General features: G+C 41.0%; 1 protein-coding gene across 1 annotated transcript in view; it reads right to left on the bottom strand.

The window, feature by feature from the left end:
• Positions 1–1,044: 1,044 nt before the first annotated feature.
• Positions 1,045–19,445, bottom strand: part of pcdh15a (protocadherin-related 15a) — a 264,071-nt gene continuing 245,670 nt past the window's right edge. The window contains exons 34-39 of the mRNA XM_059358970.1: positions 18,371–18,490; positions 9,018–9,036; positions 7,621–7,659; positions 7,402–7,475; positions 5,566–5,680; positions 1,045–2,554 (exon numbers count right to left, since the gene is read on the bottom strand). Coding sequence (XP_059214953.1) covers positions 1,937–2,554; positions 5,566–5,680; positions 7,402–7,475; positions 7,621–7,659; positions 9,018–9,036; positions 18,371–18,490 — 985 coding nt within the window. The 3' untranslated portion in view covers positions 1,045–1,936. The remainder of the gene's footprint in view (positions 2,555–5,565; positions 5,681–7,401; positions 7,476–7,620; positions 7,660–9,017; positions 9,037–18,370; positions 18,491–19,445) is intronic.

The raw sequence follows: 19,445 nt of genomic DNA, 5'->3' as shown, positions 1-19,445 counted from the left end.
TTTGTACAGTGCTGTTCTTCTGTCAGCAGCTGAAGTTCCTTTGTGTGCATGCAAAATGGTGAGGCAGCTCAGTAGACAGTGAGCGCTGAGAGACCCTGTTCTTGTCTCTGCACATCCACAAATTACTCCATACAAAATGTCACACATTTAACAGTTAAAAAAGACTTTTAAAACCGGCTTATCTTTCTGCTTTTTTGCAGGTCTTGCTTCCATATCTTGTTCTTGTTCCATCAGCATAGTGCAGAGGTTTGTTTTGATCCTTTAGGACACCGGGCTTGTTGTGGTGGGAACAAGGTTCCCTCCTGACCTATTTTTCTGAGCAGCTTTTCAAGCTGCTTCACTCTGGCATTCAGCTCCTGCTCCTTTCTGAACTCCAGCCTCCAAAGAACTCTGTGAACTTGATTGGCATTCTCACAGTTTGATTGACTGCAGGACACTTTTTGTAAATGTCATTCCGGATGTGTTAGATGTGTCAATCTCCGATAAACCAAGACACAAATGAAGAGAATGTGCCTGAGATTTCCTTCGCCTTTTGACTTTTTCGTTGCAATCACTGCCATCTTTAAAAATACGTTTGTGTTGACAGGTGAGTGAGTGGGCTCAAGAAGACTTGAACTGGTTTCTCAGACTTCCAGGCATTCTTCCCACTGCTTTCAGAGGTACAGTAACTATCCACATCCCCATGTTTGGTGACCTGTCATGGCTCTTCTTTAGAGAGAAAGCCATCTGCATGGAGAAGGCCTCATTCTGACACATCTCTCTCTGCAGACATCACATCTTTTAAGAGCTAACTGCTGAGTTCTACTGCTGTTTGCCTTCTTATATTCATCTTTCATCCCCATTAGGAAATCCAACGACTGTATCTTTATGACCCCAAGCATTCTTCACATTGTCATAAAGCCACATGATCATTCACTTAAATATTCTCAAAACTGTGAGCTGCTATTAACATTATCCACGTTGCTAAAGCACATTGACACTGAGGAGAGAACACAGTGAAATAAATAGTCAAGGCCTGCAATTAAGCTTCACAATACACATTAAAATAGGTTAGAACTTTATTGTTGAGTCTGATACATTTTTTGGTAGTCCTTTTCCGCCCAAACGGGATCCTGATGTGTCAGTTAATAAATTATCACGAACAGAGTGAATCTGCATCATGTAAAGGGGTTGAAAATACCACATTCTGTAGTTACAAACGTCCATATAAAAACACTATGATCGCACCGTCACATCTCACTGTTGAAATACAGTGATGACAGTCATGTGGGTATTATGTCTTTTATGTCATATGTTAGACTCTTCATCTGTTAGATACAAAATAGACAAAAATAATTTCATATATTTTTCAGAAATTTTCAAAAACATTGTCAAGTGATCACAACATAAAATAATCAATGACAATCTTAATTATCTGCAAGTAAAATGCTATTAGCAAAATAATTTTTTTCACTTTATCATAGACTATATAATCACAATTTCTTCACATGTCCACCGTGATTTCTCTGTAAATATCTTTAGTGAAATAAATGTCTCTTTAGAATAAAAATAATTGATTTAACTGAGGCTGAGAAATAAAGTAAAACATGGAATCACTGAAGAAAAGAGGCCCATTTTCATCATTGAATAAAAAGTTAAAATTACAGTCAAGCACGGTTCACATAAAATTTCAGATTTCATTGAGGCACTCATTGCCTTGCAGCTTAATGTTCCCATCTGTAATAGCCCTGTCTTTGATAAACGCTTGGTACATGAAGCTTGTACGTATGATGGTTAAATAAAATTTGACTGTGAGTGCAATCGCCTGCTGTAGACAGTGATCAGAGCTTATCCAGTTGAGGCACACAATCATTTTTTAATGATAATGTTCTGAACAAAAACAACATGATAAAGATAGGAAAATAACAAAAAGGAAATTAATTTTCTGCATGGTCAGTCAGAGTTTTGTCATTGGTATGTGCAGGCTGTTCCAGGGTCCCATCCATAACTCCTCCTCGTCTGATAATGTGTGGTCGCTGTGGGACTCCAGTGTCTCCCTACTGTCCTTGTGGTTGTCAACAGAAGTCTCTTGCTCCTCATTGACACACGGGACACTGTTGTTTCTGTCAATCAAGGCCTTGGCAATATTGGGTTTGGGCCCGAAACTTTTAAGATCCGTGATGGTGGATCTGAGGGAGCCACACGGGGATCGAGTGTTGAGATTTACGTCCACGTTAACGCAAGGAACACATGTACCTGTTCCACTTTCTGTGTCGCTTCCTGTGCCATCAATGCTAAGAATGGGAGAGGGTTCTTCATGAGTCACACCCAGCTTGTCTAGTTTTTTAAAATGCTTACCGAGCCGGCACGGAGAGCCCACCTTCAAGTTGTTCGGGTGAGGTGGCCGCCTAGTTCGGACAATAGTGCCGTTCTGTGCGAGGTAGATGTTACCGTTGATGTTGCTGTGGCTGTTGGGGAGTCGGTTCCGCTGAGTCTCTGTGGTGCTCTCCTCTCCTGTGGAGGTGGTCTCATTCTCCCGATCTACCACCAGCTTAATCCGCTTCTTCTTCCCAGCCTGAGGAGTACGGAAAGGATCAACGTCAATCTACAGTATTTTCAGAATTTACAGAATACATATATTTCTCTGAAAAAAAGAAACAAGCACCGGCACTGCAGATAGGTAGCTGGATTGTACACCAGTAGTATACAAAGATTTCTCGCCATATTTTTCTCCCCAATTCGAGAAAAAATACTAGAAAAAGTCAGGTTTTTAGCAGGATTTATGCTTATATGTATTTGAGGACTAGAAACAAAGATACCTTCCACAAACCCTTCCTAACTCCATTAAACAAATACCGACTTTCTGACCATAAAATGGTGTTATTAGAGTAACATACCTGTTTATTTTTAAGAGGAATTATTTTTCTACTGAAGAATACTCATACTCTAAGAATTGAGAAAAAATATCCTCAGAATATAAGAATAAACACCACTTTATGATCTTCATTTCTGTGTAAAAACTGAAATAATGGCGAGAAATCTTGTTTTTCAATGGAAAAGTGTAACACTGCATATTCCCAGAAAGTAATAATTTTAAAATCACCAGAAAACATTCAGTGGAAGCAGATAGTACTGCGACATGCAAAAGCTCAGACCAGAAGCAAGAGCATATACTTATACAACAGTAAAGGCATAAAACACACCCAGGAAACATCAAAGAGAAAAAGTCAAAGGTGGAAGAAAGGGAGCGAAACTGTGATATTTTGCAGCAGGAAACCACAAGAGCTCTTCCTTACTTAGGGGAAATGAAGAAAAGGTGGACGTTTGAAACACTCTGTATAGCGGCAAGCAGTATTTCTTCACTCCCATGCAAGGGTAATTGATTTTATTCACTCTTACTTCACAGTGGACAATATATCTCTCTAGAAGGCAGTTGAGTTTCCTTGAGAATCTGAATCAGCATCTGACGTCACTTCTGTCGAGCCTTTGGACGATGATTTGTCAGAGGAGATGGCGTCCTCGTCCACTTCAGTAATAGGGGACAGCCCTCCGTATGTCTCTACGGAGGTGTCACCAATGCTTCTGATATCGGAGCTGTATGGACGACCAGAGTAGGATGCAGACGGCCCAGGGTCTCCAGACTTTCCAGACGATGCGTCATCACTGAGCTCGCTGGTTGACTCCTTGCTCTCGTCAGCAGTCTCAGATTCTTCCTTGTCCTCTTCTTCACTCTCCTCTGTGATTGTGTCCTCAGATTTGCTGCTCAGGATGGACTTTTGGGAACGTCTGCTGCCGCTGGAGGACCGGGAACCAGCTGAACTCTCCTCACTTGCGATGGAACTCTGGTCTGTCTTCTGACTGCCAGATAAAGACCTTCCAGTTGACCCTGAAACAGACGTTTTCCTCTGGCTGGACCCTTGAGATGCAGAGCCTTCACTTCCTGACCCTGACTCTGCCTCGCTGGCTGTCCCTGTCCCCGACTCGGCATCGCTGAGTTCTTCACTCGACTTTTCTGAGGTTACTGCGCTTATCGATGATCTGGTTCTCTGAGAAGACCTCACACTTGAGCCAGATAAAGATGCAGCAGCACTAGCGCTACCACTGCCACTCTCACTTGCACTGCCACTTCCTTCGGTTCCACTCCCGCTGCCACTACCACTACCACTACCACTACCACTGCCACTACCACTACCACTGCCACTACCACTGCCACTACCACTGCCACTACCACTGCCACTGCCACTGCCACTGCCACTGCCACTACCACTGCCACTGCCACTGCCACTGCCACTGCCACTGCCACTGCCACTCCCACTGCCACTCTCACTGCCACTCCCACCTGTAGCGCTGCTACCCTTGCTGGCCTCAGTAGCTGATGATCTCATGGAAGACCTAGCAGAAGACCCACTTTCACGAGCACTTCCTGAAGCCTCTTCCTCCTCAGACTCTTCGTCAGAGTCTTTCTCTGTCCCTGATTCCTTTTCTGTGCTTGTTTCTTTCTCTGTTGCTGTACCTGTCCCTGATTCGGTTTCTTTCTCAGATTCAGACTCTTTCTCAGACTCGGACTCCTTCTCAGTCTCTGATTCTTTCTCTGTGGCTGATGACTTCTCGGATTCTGACTCTTCTTTTGCACTCCCAGATTCTTTCTCACTGTCAGATTCCTTTTCAGTTTCTTCTCCTTCAGATTTGGACTTGCTTTCCTCTTCAGAATCTCCCGGCTCTTCATCAGGCTCTTCCTCTGAGTCCACAGTGCTTTCGTTGGCATCATCCCGGTCTAAATCGACTTTCAGATGATCTCTGTCAATACTGCTTTTCTCTGAGGATTCCTCATCAGAGCCCTTTTCCCTACCGCTTCCACTTGTACCTGCCTCTGGTTCACTTTCTGTCACACTAATGGACACTTTAGACTTCTTGTCATCCTCACTGGCTGCCTGTGAGGCCTCCTCGTCTCTCTCGCTGCCTGTGGCCGAGCCACGACTCACACTGCTCTGTGACTTCCTCCGAAACTGCAATTTTGTGCCTAAGTTGATTTTCTTCAAAACTTTGCCGAGCCGGCTGCGGGCATCAGACTTGCTGTCGATTGGCCCCGTAGCTGCTGGTCCACCAGTCAGACTCTCCTGGCTGTCAATACGGCGAGCTGACATCAGTTTGGCGTAATTCTTGTCTTTCCCGGCACCAAACATCTTGAACATCTTGGCTTTCTTCCATGGAGATGGGCCAGAAGGACCAGCGTCAGACGGTTCTCCTCCTTTGCTGGCCGCCAGGAGTTTGCTGAGTTTCATGACAGACTTCAGTTTCTTGGCAGCCTTAGAAGGCTCGCCTCCCTCTGCTGGCTCAGCTTGTTCGATTTCATCCTCTGGTGCCTCGTCTCTAAATGCAACCCTCTTGGGTGGACCTCTACCACGGCCCCTGCCTCTGCCTCTGCCCCGGCCCTAAGACAGTCATATTTAATTAAGCATGATGATAAAGCCACAATGTGTGTAGGGTTGATACTGCCATTTCAGTGATGCTTTGGACACACAACCTATTAAAACAATCTTTACATTGTCACTGAGTATGAAATACACATCTATAGAAAGGTCATACCTCAGGGCCATGAGGACTGTAGTAATACCCATCATCCTCCATGATAACCTCTCCATATTCATCATACACTGGGGATATCAGCCTCCTCCGACTGCCATACTGAGGAATGTCATACCTAAGAAATAGATTCACACAAAACATGAAAAAATATTTCAACGTTGACCATGAGCTTATGGTTTTAATAACTCCGGAAGTAAAGCAGATGGCATCAGCAACAATAAGTTAATTATATCAGGCTGGGCCCCATTCTCCATTGCTCTTTTATTGTAAATTTGGCAATATCTTCAATCATATAGGCAGTAATAGCTGTGCTGATTTGCTTTACTGGCTAGAAATCACTTTGGAAGTTTGGAAGGACTTAATAGCAAGAAAGATAGTTGCAGAGACTTATAGAGCTCTTCCAAAAATATAGTGGAGTACATATTTGCCCATGTTTGTCAAAGGGGTCTAATATATTACAAGAATGCAAACACATGCTGAGATGGGACACTGTGCATTAATAAGCAATGCCTAAAAGCCCATTAAAACACTTGAACCAAAACAGGTTGTATAACTCTTCTCCAAAGTGCTGTTTTTTATTATTTATTCCAGAGCACATTTGGTAAATGAGACTATACATCCAATCACTCCCTAATAGAAAATATTACCCATCATTAGGTTGTCTGCAGCAAAGTAACTACACAACTGTTCCTGCACATAGAAGGCATTGTCAGAAAACTGGGTATTGGATGTTATCCATGAAAAATGAAGAAAAGCTTGTAGTATTGGTGGTCATTGCCTCAGAATTTGCCTCCAGTTTCCTGCCCTAAAGTGCACTGATGTATGACATCATATGCAAAGACGCTATTACTTTGCATCATTGATAGTGAACATGTGAATGATTCTCCCTACTCTACATTAATGAATTAGAGAAGAGCCTAAAGGAAGCAGGCTGAAGGCAATTTGTGTGGCTTGCCACCTTCTGAACATGTGACAGCGGTTTACCACACGCTCTGCTGGTGATTGCTGGATTAAAAGCTTGACCGCTGTTTGAGGGTGCCCCCCAACGCAAATAGAAATCCATCAAAGGCATAAGGTCAAAGTACCGGTATACTCATTGGCAATAGCAGCTTTTACGATGAACTTCGTGACATACTATTAAAATATAATTACAGCTTGTTGCAAATGAAGCGTGATTCAGACACTGTGAGCAACAGCTGAGGTAATTAGGTAAGGTAAGTCGGTGTGTAACTACAGAGGCAATTACAACTCTTAATTTCAATATGGAAAGTTTTTTAGCATTTGTCGGATTTTCTTTCAGCGATTTAAGCCTGTAAGGTGCAAAAAGCTTCTCCCTGTTTTGATAAACTTGTAAATCCCCAGAGTGGTGTAAGTCACCTGGCATAGAGCAGGAGTGTTTAATGAATAACAATTTCTCAGCAGCTGTTACGGCTTTGAGTTGCATGTTTTTTTCCTCTTAAGACCATATGGACTATGTAACAGGCAAGCCAACACACCCCCTTTCCATTAAACCATGGGAAAACACTTTCACACTCTCAGGTGCCTCACTGAAGGTAGCATAATTGATCTCATTTGATGGGAGTACAAAGGGTAAATGCTTGGATGTTAAGTACAGCTGAAGGGGCAGCTGAAGTTATGCTCATCATTTTATTCTGAACTTTTGAAAAAGGTTCTCCTCTCCCCAAGGACCAAAGAAATGGGAGCCGGAAGGCAAGGTCACAATAAATAAGTCCTAATGATGTAATTTTTTAGCTTTAAATGAACCGATAGAGATCAGTTCCACGTATTAGAGTATGACTGATGAGATATGAGACGCTCAGTAGGTTCCATGCTCACCCTTGGTCGTAATTATAGTAGTCTTGTGTGTAGTAGTCCTGGCCAGGGTCGATGCCGGACTCCATGGAGAGTTCCTGCATTTCAGAGAGGCAGAGAGAGAAATTACTCAGCACTTCTCGGGGAAAGACAGAAGAAGAAGAGCAGCAGCAGCATGCAGCGCGAGCATACAGCAGAATGACTACAATCCCTGTGAATTAAGAAAAGCAGGAGTGTTTCTACCTCAGGTCTCAGAAGAGATGGCCTCAGCAGTTGCTGTTGCTGCCAAAGATTAGTACAGAAGAAGGATAAGGTAATGAAAGGAAGGGATGGTCAGCAGAGACACAAACATCAGGAAGAGTTCACTCTACATTTCAGATTTAAATCCATACAATGCCAGCCTCTCCTATGTGTATCACTAAGTCTATATTGTTATACACAATAAAGGATGAAAGCAAGATGAAAAGATGGTAACACTTGATTATGACGCCCATGTCTATAATGTATTAGAAACATGTGTATTTTGTGCTACAATCCGCTTATATTGCACTGTATAATTATAGCCATAAATATTAATGGGATTATGAGGTTAAATATCATAATACTTTTTAATAGCTGACATTTTTTTAACTTATGTTTTATAATCTGCTTATAGCACTGTATAACCATCAATATTAATATAATTTGATCAATTTGTATACATTTACAAAGAAATATAAATGTAACCCCTTATACAAATACATTAACTTTACATTTTGTATGTTATTCTTGCAGAGATTTAATTATATATTTTTTTCCACTTTGCTGAAAGGCCATTTACAGCCTATAAAAATGTATGATATTGGCTTATACCTGAAAAATGGCATTACTTTACTTAAAGCTCCCCGTGTGACTTTGACTTGTGACTTTAGACTTTATTGCATAATTATTTATACTGGGGGAAAAAATCTGTCCCACTATATGCACTGTACATATTGAACAAACAGCAGCACATTATCAGGCAATTGTGCAACTATTATAATACATGATCTTATAAGTTATCATAAAATGCTTTATAATGTGTTAGCATAATTGATCTTTCTGAGTGTTTATAACTATAATTTTACAGTCTTATAAGCATAATATAATAAATTGTATGTATGTTTATGATGCATTATAGACATGGGAATTGCATAAAGTGTTGCACTAATAAAATATTGATGGAAACAAAGCAAGGAAAAAGAGGGAAGGTGTTAGCCAAGCAATCAAAGAAAAAAAGCATCCTGCGTATGTCAGATGGTGACAGTTCACAGATTATTTGAAGGAAGCAAAAAAAAGTGAGTTTAATGTCAAACAGAGTCACTTTGTTTGTTCTCTGATTAGTTTTTTTCCCAACACAGTAGAAAAACTCATCCAAATGCTTATCTGCTATTTGACAGGGACATTGGGGAATACAAGAGACTTTCAAATCAAACCTAAACTGTAATGTCAGTGTCAGAAGTCCTATCACTGGGATCTCATCTTAATCTCATTCAGTGTTTTCCATCAAGTGAGTTGTAGATAAGAATAATAGGATATAAGCTGCCTCAAGCTGCCTTGAGAGTGACAAAATGTCACGGCGCAGCACTAAGATAAAAACACATCACAAGAGGAATGCTTACCTGTCTGCCGTAGCCTCGCCTCCTGTGTGCCGCAGAAAGGAGGAAATAAGACAAATAATGAATATGGATTGACAGCAACATTTCAAGTGCTTTTAGATAAATGAAATGTTGAGTCTAAAGGACTAGAGGGTCTACATTTTGCTGACCAGGGAGGAATTTCAGCTTTACTTACTGTGCATTTTCATGTGTTAAATTACAGAGTTGCAGATATTGTTCAGTTTTAAAAAGTGTGCCTAAGGCCACAGTGTTATCGTGCTGGTGTGGGCTGTTTTTTCCACCCGTTATCTCATCCAAACAGGGAGGGGAAAGAAGAAAAAATACAATAAATGCAAATATCAAAGTGGCTGGGAAAATTGGAATTAGAAAAAGTCAGTGTTTATACAGACATATCTGGAGCATCTCCTTGCAGATATGAAAAAGACATTCTGATTCAGGGAGGAATTACTGACTCAAAGAAAGTTAATAAAATTGTCTTTCATGTCATAATGTGTCATTCTCTTTCAATGTTTTATAGCTAAATCGAAGAAAGTAAATCTTTCACTCTATCAAACACATAAAAACAACCCAGAGCTGCTCCTGGGGACAACAGTGCTCCTACGGTGCATTCAGTACAAGTCAATGAGAAACGGCGAGTAATGGAGCAGCCCGGCTGAACCCTCCAGTTTCACAAGCGTACAACTGTAACCTGTCTGAGCCCATAAATAATGACGACTTTCACACTCAGATATATGGCCAAGCAATGATGTGAGCTTCCTCTGGAGAGCTGTAATCTGTTATTATGGGCAGGGACCAGGGGACAGGGCACAGCCATGCGGCCACACCTCCCAGGCAGAGTGGATGATGGGAGTGGGATCTGATGGATGACCTGTTGGCTTGGCTGCTGGCTACTGCTGCTTCATGAAACATAAAGAGAAATGGCCCAGTGGACAGCAGCCATAGGAAGTTTGCACAAGAGGGGACTTGGGGAAAGATGGGTGATAAGGTAATGTAGAAAAAGAGATGAGAGAGGTGAGCTCAGAATTACACTACGAGACTGGAATACTGAACAACCCGGTGTATTATATCTAAAACAGGAAAGTTATCTCCACAACCAAGTACCTTTGAATCTATTTTCACCACATGTTACTGCGTACAAAATACTAAAGAAGAGAATCTAGTATTCTGCTGTTTTAGATTAAGTCTTTCGATAAAAATGCTTATAAGTTTGTCACATTTTTATCAGTTTGTCCTTCATAGTTTTAGCTTCATTTAGTTAGCAAAACACTCTCTTTTTTGGGGGTGGTGTGTGTGTGTGTGTGTGTGTGTCATGATAAACCCTTTGATATATATCATCTCGTTTCCAAGGGTGTCCAAGATGTCATCTTGACAAGGTTTGTCAAGATGTCAAAACTTTTGAATTTAAACAGCTGTTTTTTAATATAATCATATTAGTCTTGTGTTGAATGTCAATGCTATTTTTTAAAATCATATTTGGTCATCCTCATCATAACATCATATTGACGTTCATTTGATTTATTTTAGCCTAAACCAATAATTTAGTCATTTAAGTCAAACTGATTTCAGATAAGATTTAATTTGATCATGATCTGATTAAAAACACAGTTTGAATGATGAAGAATGCAGTCTGGCAGATGCTCTGAGTCCCCCTGACTGTGCTCATTAGTGATGCATTGCATGTTGATTTCGTCATATTAAGTATTTCAGGACGTCGGTGAGGTTTTGCCACTGTCACATTTTAGTCATTGAGAAGAAAGGTCGTTGATGGAACATATTTAGCCATAGTTTTCACTGTTCTCATCAAACTCTTGCTACAAAAGCATATAAACCTATTTCCCAGAACATTGAAGGTTAACCAAAATATAATGCACTATATGGTGTAAGAGCAGGTGGATGTTTCCATGCAACAAAGGCTTTCTCTGATCAGCATTTTGCATTTACATGGACATTTAATTACAGCCAATAATTCATATACCATATGGTCTTTGGTTGGTATTGTCTTGAACAAACTATACTGAAATATGGTTAGATGAGACAATATATTTAACATTTCTACATCATTTTCTATCCCTAACTTTCAGACATCCTCACCCAAAAACCTCCCCACAGGTTGTCTATGCAAGCAGCTTATTACAACCAATATTGTTGTTACCCTAACCATGTAGCGACCTTGCAACCACACAATATTCCACAACGTTAAATAAATCATACATTGTTTAGAGATCCACTGGCAAATGACCTTGTCGTTTCTAATCCTGTAACTATTATAAAGGTGCTTATTATAGAGCTGCTTTAATTATTAAAACTGGTATTAGAGTTAAATTCTGTCTTCCTTGTGATCTTTTGTTCGTGTTACTGAAATGAATTACAAATCAGGACACAAAAGAGTTTGATTAAATCAGTTGAACATATGGAAACTAAAGAAAATCATCCATTAAGGTTCAATGAAAAAAAAAACAGCATCTGAGCTGGTTGCCTTTTTACAAAAGAGATTACCCCATGTAGTGAACATGGAATACTGAATTAGCAGGCCTTCGATCGGCGCATCAGGGGAACGTGTGATGAATCAAACATTACATTGCTCTGGAAGGGAGGTATGCTAAGACCATTTGCCTTAGGGCGTTGAGGGTGAAACAAACACATGAAGGGTATGTAGGAGAGAGAGAGAGAGAGAGAGAGAGAGAGAGAGAGAGAGAGAGAGAGAGAGAGAGAGAGGGGAGTGGTAGTGAAAAAAACCTGAGCACAGAAAGCGAGGGAGAGGAGGACAGAGGCCGCATTGCAATGAGTGTAAAGAAGGTAATAGAATCTCCCGAGAACCACGAGGAAAGATTAACAAGAAGAGGCCGAGGATTGGAAAGTGTTAGAACTAACTACAGGGGGAGAGGAAGTGAGAGAGAGAAGCACAGACAAATGGGACCGGCAGAAGGTCAGAGAGATGGAAAAGGAAAGGAGAGGGTAACAGTAGTTGACAGTCCCACAGGCGCGGCCCTAGTTAACGATTGATTGGTTCTCTAATTAGCCTTTTCCAGTGTGCACCCGAACATCACAGTGACTACTTTATCATGCTGGGAGGATCTCTGCAGACATGTGAATAGACAGGTCCCCCAGAGGTTGGCTCTCTTCATTCAACATTAGCCTGCCGGGGAATCCAGTCCATGTATTTTTATAGCTGAGGCTTCAACCAACATAAGATGTTGTTATTACGAAGTGGCCCTGTCGTGTCTGCATTCCATTTAAATATAAAGGATTTCTTGTAGCCTGCCTTAGTCTAATATCCAATAATTTCATATAATGTTGGTTTATATAGCTCAAGATTTGTTTTTTTGTTTTTACGTGTATATTTTTCTCTTGCTCAGGGGGTGGATATGACAATCAGCTGTCTCTCTTTTCACTGCTTCATACATTTGTAACGTTTATATCTCACATTCGTTCATCACAGTAAGCACTTCATTAAAAACACCTAAAAATAAAATAACATTTCATGTGAGGTTAAGACACTGCAACAACGTTCTGAATTTGTTTCATCACCAAAAAATATGCAATCATCCTTCCTGAATACTCTGAAGCTCATTTCATAGTATTTGCATACCTTTGGGAAATTCTTAACAGCTATGGTAATTTCCCCTCATTTGAGCAAAAAAAAAATCCCTAAACATCTAGAAATTATAATTTTTGCCTAATTTCGATTCTGCAACGAGCAACGGCATCCCAAATGTTCAAGCTCTTCGTATCTTATGTGAAGAAGTAAAAGAACACATTCAAAATCAGCAATATGCAGCCGGCAAATGGTTCAGGAAACAGACCTCAGGGTTGTGGGATTTATAAATGTTGGTGTTTAGTATAATTTAATTAAAGTAGCTTTAGTTATGAAATGTTAATGTTAAGATTATGAACTGAAAAAACATACTTATAACATGATAAACTGACTAATCTGTTAACTCTGGGGTATGCTCAACACTATCATAACTCTCATAGCAAGTTCAGATAATTAAAACATGCAAATGAACTGAGCCGGAATGAAATTGTATATGCAAGCCTTTTTTATGTCCTAATGCAAGCCTGTAAGCATATTGTACAGTCAGTGTGACAGAGCTGAGTACATTTCTTGGCAGGTGGCACTAAAATTGATTTCCACACAAAGTATCAAGTAAAAAAGCATTTGTCTGAAAGACCCACAGAGTCAAAATGCCTCAGCGTGGCTAAAGCTTATACAAAATACTACCAACTGTGCAAACAAATAAAAAGTATTCAGAAACAAGAGAGAAAAACAGACATGGATATGTATAAATGAAAATAATGAGTATGGAGTCAAAGAGAGAAAGTCAGAACACTGTGGATTGAGAGGAAAACTGCTCAGCAGTGTTTGGGCTGTTTGAGTTCAATCGGCTTGTCTGCTGAGCGTCTGTTGCCATGTTCAGTTCACTCGCTTCGTTTTCAGCAGAGTTCATACTTGTTGTTGAGTTGATTTGGACTGCAGAGCTGGAGTTGGTTGTTTTTGGCGTGCTCTGCTCATCCCAGGGATCAGAGCTTTGCGGTTTGTTAGCACCCTCTGATTCTTCAGTCACTTGTGGTTTCTTGTTAAACTTGGGCACCTTGCTAGTTTTGTCTACTTGGCTGTAAAGGTTGGCAACAGACCTCTCTATGTCGGCTAGATTCTGGATGTTTTTCAGGATCCCTCTAAGCTCCTTCTTCCCCACGTCAGTTTGTGACGGGGTAAGGGGAGGGGGGTGTTTTCGCTGTGAAACGGGGCGAAGCGAGGACACGGGTGGCAGAGAGGTCGGGACAAACTGAACGACTGGGCGAAATTGATCGCTGACAGCGGGTGAGGGCGGGGGAGGGAGAGGCGGTGGAGGGAGAGGCGGTGGAGGAAGAGGCGATAGAGGCGGTAGAGGAGGTGGAGGCGGGGGCGCAACCCGTTTATTGACAGGAGGAGGAGAGGAGTGAGGAGTTAATTGAGGTTGATGAAGACAGGGGGGTGAAGGTGGAGTAGAAGGTGAACTAGAGGGAGGAGATGTGGGTGGGGAAGGTGGTTGTTGCCGTGGAGGAGGAGGAGGCGGCGGGGGATTTTCTGGTGGGTCTGGTATGATCTCTACAGTGATCTGACAAGGCTGAACTGTCATGTAGCTGGAGATGCTGGAGCTGAACCTTCTTAGGACGGGCGGGGTCGGTTTCTGGCTTGCCAGGGGCCATGAGTCATCTCCCTGAGTAATGATAATGCTGGGGGGCACATCCCTGCCCACAGAAGTGGGGCTGTAAGAGTAATCCATGATGGAGAACAGAGTTTCCGGGGTCAGCTCCAGCATGTCATCGCTGTCTCTATCCCTGACAAGGATGGAAGCGAGCGAGCCTTGGGAGCCTCTGTTTTGCTTGAGGGTTTGTTCCTGCAGGGCCTGTTGCTCAAACTGCCTGGCCTGCTCGCGGACTGACAACTTGGTCTCAGTGCTCTCACTCAGACGAAGCGTGGCAGAACTCTGCGGCCTTCGCTTGCCATTTGCTGCCGTTTGGAGTAACTGAAGCTCCCAGTCGTCCGGGTCCATAAGCGCTCGTCTCCTTGGCACCTCGTAATCGTGAGACCCTCCGTGAATGCGAGCAGGCATTGACCAGACGCACCCTGACCCAGAGTCGGAAGGAGAAAAGGAGAACCGCTTGTCATACGGACCCTCTCCCGGTGCAAAGCTCTCAGGACTGCTGACGGGGCTGTTGTCATCGTACACAGGGTTGTGAGTGGTGACTGGGTTGTGGTCAGAGAGGAAGGTCACGTTGCTCCCCGACTTGGGCAAGTTGACATGCAACGCTCCGTTGCCGCGGGCTGCAATGGAGCGACAGGCAAAGGTGCTAAGAATCCTCTGGCGGTCGGCCTCCTCAATGACCGACTTTTTAGCCCTGTCCCAGCAAAAGGTGGAGGTGAAGAAGAAAAATGACTTGAAACAGGTAAAGACTGATGGTCTAAGGGCGAGCGAAGCAAAGGGAAAAGTGTGAGGCAAGAGCAAGACTGCTATTTGTTCCTGTGTTGTGACGACTAATCAGAACATTTGCACAACAGAAGACTATTTTTGGAAAAAAAAAAAAAGATTACTTTTTTAAAAACTTTTTTAGCTTATAGCAAATGATTAAAGGATGATGTGCTTAAAGCTATAAAGTATAATACAATAAGCAACATCAAGCCATATTGGATACATTAGTGCAGTCAGTCACAACACTAAGAGATGTGAAGGGCTATCTACTGGGGTATCTACTGAAGTGCAGTAACTTCAAACAAATGGTGCTTCATTTTTCCTGACTACATGAAAGTCAAAGGCTTCCACTAAACCAGTGAAGTAGGCAACATTGATCCGTTATTATATTGCTGTCATAAATAAAGTGCTGGATGCCCCAAAACTTTCTCCAGCTCAATGAAAGCAAATCATAAATAATTCTCTTTCTTTCCCCGAAAGTCAATCTCAATTTTAGAAGCAAATCTTGGCTCCTTGTCTACAAATGTTAATTTTTTTTAAGCATATAGAAACTGTCACAGTTTCAGAGTGTCACATTTGGCAGTGAACTTTCATGTCTTTTCTCTGTCGAGCCTGAACTCAAAAAGGTCATGCTTTTATTTATTGTGTCGATTATTGTAATGCACAGGATATCATAATATGAGACTAGACTAAGACTATCATCTTACATACCGCAATATGGGATAATAGTTACCTTACCAGAATGTTCAAGCTATTCTAGAATAGATCTTTTCCTACTTATTCATTATATCACTGTGTAACAATGTATTTTGTGAAAAGAATGATTTGCTCACCCAACAATATCAACAAGTTCTTAAACATAAACGGCAGAAGAAGTCGTGTGTTAGCACCACAAATTACAGCACGTAGGCACGTATCGTGGCTCGTGTTTCACGGCACAACGGCGTGTTCTAAAAATAGCACACACATATGGTCCGCGGTTGTAAAAAAGACAGTAGTTTCTTTGGATTTATGTTGTAAAACCATTGACCTTGGGTTTAGGGCAAAACATTTCTGGCAAGGCGTTATAAAAGACAGTTTAAACAGTTAATAAATGTATGTAAATGCCGGAAATGTAGTAGTTACAAGGATCACGAGGCTACCACAAAATAAAAAACGTAAAAATGTAAGTAAAATTCAAAAACGTGATTCATATAACTTATGTAAAGAACGTAACTTAAATTTAAAATTGTTTGCTTTTGTTTTCACACGGGACACGCACCCCACTCTCCTGGTTGTTTACGCGGGAATCATGATGATCATGATAAGAACTGATTTTAAGATTTTACTAATAACTTTTTCAAGCACTTTAGAATTCAGCTCCCAATTACATAGATGAGTTGCTGCTTCTCTCAGATGCTAATGCAGTGACTCAGCTGGCTCAAAGTCCTGGCTCAAAGGTAAGGTGACCTGGCTTTTCTAGTCAGGGACACTCAGCTCTGGAACTACAACTAGTATAATTAGTAACATCTTTTTAAGAATGTATCTTTAATAAAAAACGTTTTATTAATGTGTAATTTCATCATTTTATTTCTAATATAACGGTCTTATTCTTTTGAGGTTTTGCCTTTTATTTGTTATATTACTTTGGGGTATTTTATTTCCATTTCATGTGAATAATCATCTGTTTGTATGCCTCACACGTTTGTGTTTAAAACATGTATGGCACTTAACTTTCTTTTGAAAGGTGCTGTATAAATAAAGTTTATCATTTATAATTATAAAACCTTTTTCAACTGTAACCTTTTCACCGAGGCTAATTAACAAAAATAGGTTTGCCAATTAAAATGTGTTTATGCACAAGGGAACTAATGCTACAATTTGAAATGTGGTTAAGTACAAACAAAATCATATCTATATATAGTACATTCATATGCCCAGCAAAAGCTACAAGCAAGAGGGTAAACGAGGGTGCAGCTCGCGTGCTATAGTTACAAATAATATTGATCATAGAACTCAGATCATATGTTTTGGGATTACTTACTGCAGTCTGAATCCAGAGAGACAGGGGGATAGAAATGATGGAGGAGATAGAAACACAGACAGATGGTAAGAAGACTAAAGCAGAAATGTCAAGAGGTACGGATGAAGCGTAAGCTCGAGAGTACGTCAATACTGTGCTGATTTATTTGCTCTGTGCATCTGAGAGTATGCAGGACTGCTAGCACACACACACACAAACACACACACTAACACACACACACACACACACACACACACACACACACACACACACACACACACACACACACACACACACACACACACACACACACACACACACACACACACACACACACACACACACACACACACACACACACACACACACACACACACACTTTACCTTTCTGCATATAAAACTTTGTTTCACACATTGAGTCTAAAAGTCCTAAAAGTCTTTTAATGAGGTTGTTTATGGGACCAACTCCTCTTGTTCCTAGTGGAGGCTGGAAAATAACCCCCACATAAACGTCGCTCAGCTACAATATAATCCCCACGAGAGCTTTTCTCTCGCTACAGAATCAAAAGCTTCTGCTTGTTGTAGAGTGTTGGTCAACATCTGTTGTAAACATTGCAAACGCTCTTTACAACTTGCTGTTAAAATTCCATTTTCTTTCTTTCTTTTTTTATTTAATTTAACAGCGATTGCGATGTTAGCAGCAGTGTTTCTTTAACATGCTGTAAATCAAAATTATTAATCCCAGCAGGGCAGCAGTTTCAATTCAACCTCATTTAATCAGCAGGCATTAACATTTCATTACACGTTCAGGGTAGTTAAAAGTAAAGGTGAAAGCCGATGGCAAAACACTCTAGGCATAAAGGCAAGCTCAGAAAGCAGTCAACGCAGGTCAAAGGAATGTTTGAATTAAGTCATGAAACCAATTATCACAGGCCGGATTCTGGATTTGTTTCTATTTCCACTATAGTATGCTTCATTTTATGCACTTAAACACACTCTTACCTTGAGAGAGGGTCTTGCAAAAATGCATACGCAGTCAAATTAGGAACACATACACGTACTCTGAAGTCTAATCACCAGCTATGCTACAGCACACGGTGTGGTTTTTGCCGACAACTTAAGTGGATCATGGTGTGGAAGCCAAAGGGCAGGGAGATCCATTGATGCAGGTGCTAATATGTTTAAAGCAGTAGGTGGATATCTGAGGTCAACATGCAGAGCTGCAAGTGGTAATTTTAGTGGAGTGGAAGGATATAATTTTGAATTCTAGATGACAGTTGGTGTAAAAAGCAGGGAGATATCAAGGCAGTAACTGAAAGCACGGCTTCTGAGTTCTGATCAGCAATGACCTGCTTATAATGGGATAGGAGATAGATAATAACGGGTCAGGGTTGACTCACATGCTGCTGTCGCCCAGTTCCTCATAGAGGTTAGCAGTGGGAGCAGCTGCCGGAGCTGCTTTCCCTCCTGGTGGTAAGGCCATCTGAATCCTGGCAGTTTTGGCACACTCTGCCTGTCGCCTGTGCAAAGTGTTAACATTTTTTATTCACCAAGATATGCTTTTTTTTTAGTCCACATGCAAAAAGAAATGAAGACGACAAAAACAAACTCAAAGGAAAATCAACCCAGAACTCAAGTCTTTGTTTTTCTTTCACATTGAATGTAGTTAGTAATGAACTCCTCCTTTCTAAAACAGTGTGGTTAAAGAGTGAGCAGAAGCCAGACACATCACTTATGCATAAAGTCTCTTGCATGAATAAACCATGTGTTTTCACAAGCAGTTTTGCGAAAAAAAGTGGCACATGCAGTTTCTGGTGGTAAAACTAAAGTTGCTGTTATGTTCAGTCATATCAAAGAGATGTTGGGGAGAGGAAACTCATTGGGGGATTAGGTAAACTTCATGTTGACGCAAAGCTGCATTAAGCTTTTTTAACTTTTAAGGATAGATAGAAGAAACAAACTTTCAGCAATGAGCCTTTTTACATTATTTTTTACTTCACTATAAACCATCTCAATTTGTTTAATTTCAACATTGCTAGCAACCTAATGCCAGAAACAACACTATTCTAATTAAAAAGTGTGTCTACTAGTCCAATTATAATATTGATAATAATACATTTTATTCATAGGCGCCTTTCTTATCGGTCAAGGACACCGTACAGTGACAACAACAAAAAACAACTAATAAATAACAAATATTATTGAACAATTTATTTAACAGAATGGGGGTGTAATATTAAATGTTTTGGTACAATACGCCAGTTTAAGCAGATGGGTTTTGAGTTGGGTTTTGAACGGTGAAAGAGTCAATGTTCCGGTAAAATTAACTGTTTTGTTCCACCAACAAACATATCTGGCCCTTAACCAGCTTCTTGTTTACTCTGAAAGTGTTGAAGCGTTGATTCTCGATGTGATCGGTAGTATTAGCACTTTTGCCTTTAGGAAGATATTTGTTTCTGTCTTTGGTTTCCACAT

This window comes from Centropristis striata, chromosome 20, assembly GCF_030273125.1.
Source record: "Centropristis striata isolate RG_2023a ecotype Rhode Island chromosome 20, C.striata_1.0, whole genome shotgun sequence".
NCBI lineage: Eukaryota > Metazoa > Chordata > Actinopteri > Perciformes > Serranidae > Centropristis > Centropristis striata.
This window is presented reverse-complemented; position numbering and strand designations above follow the sequence as displayed.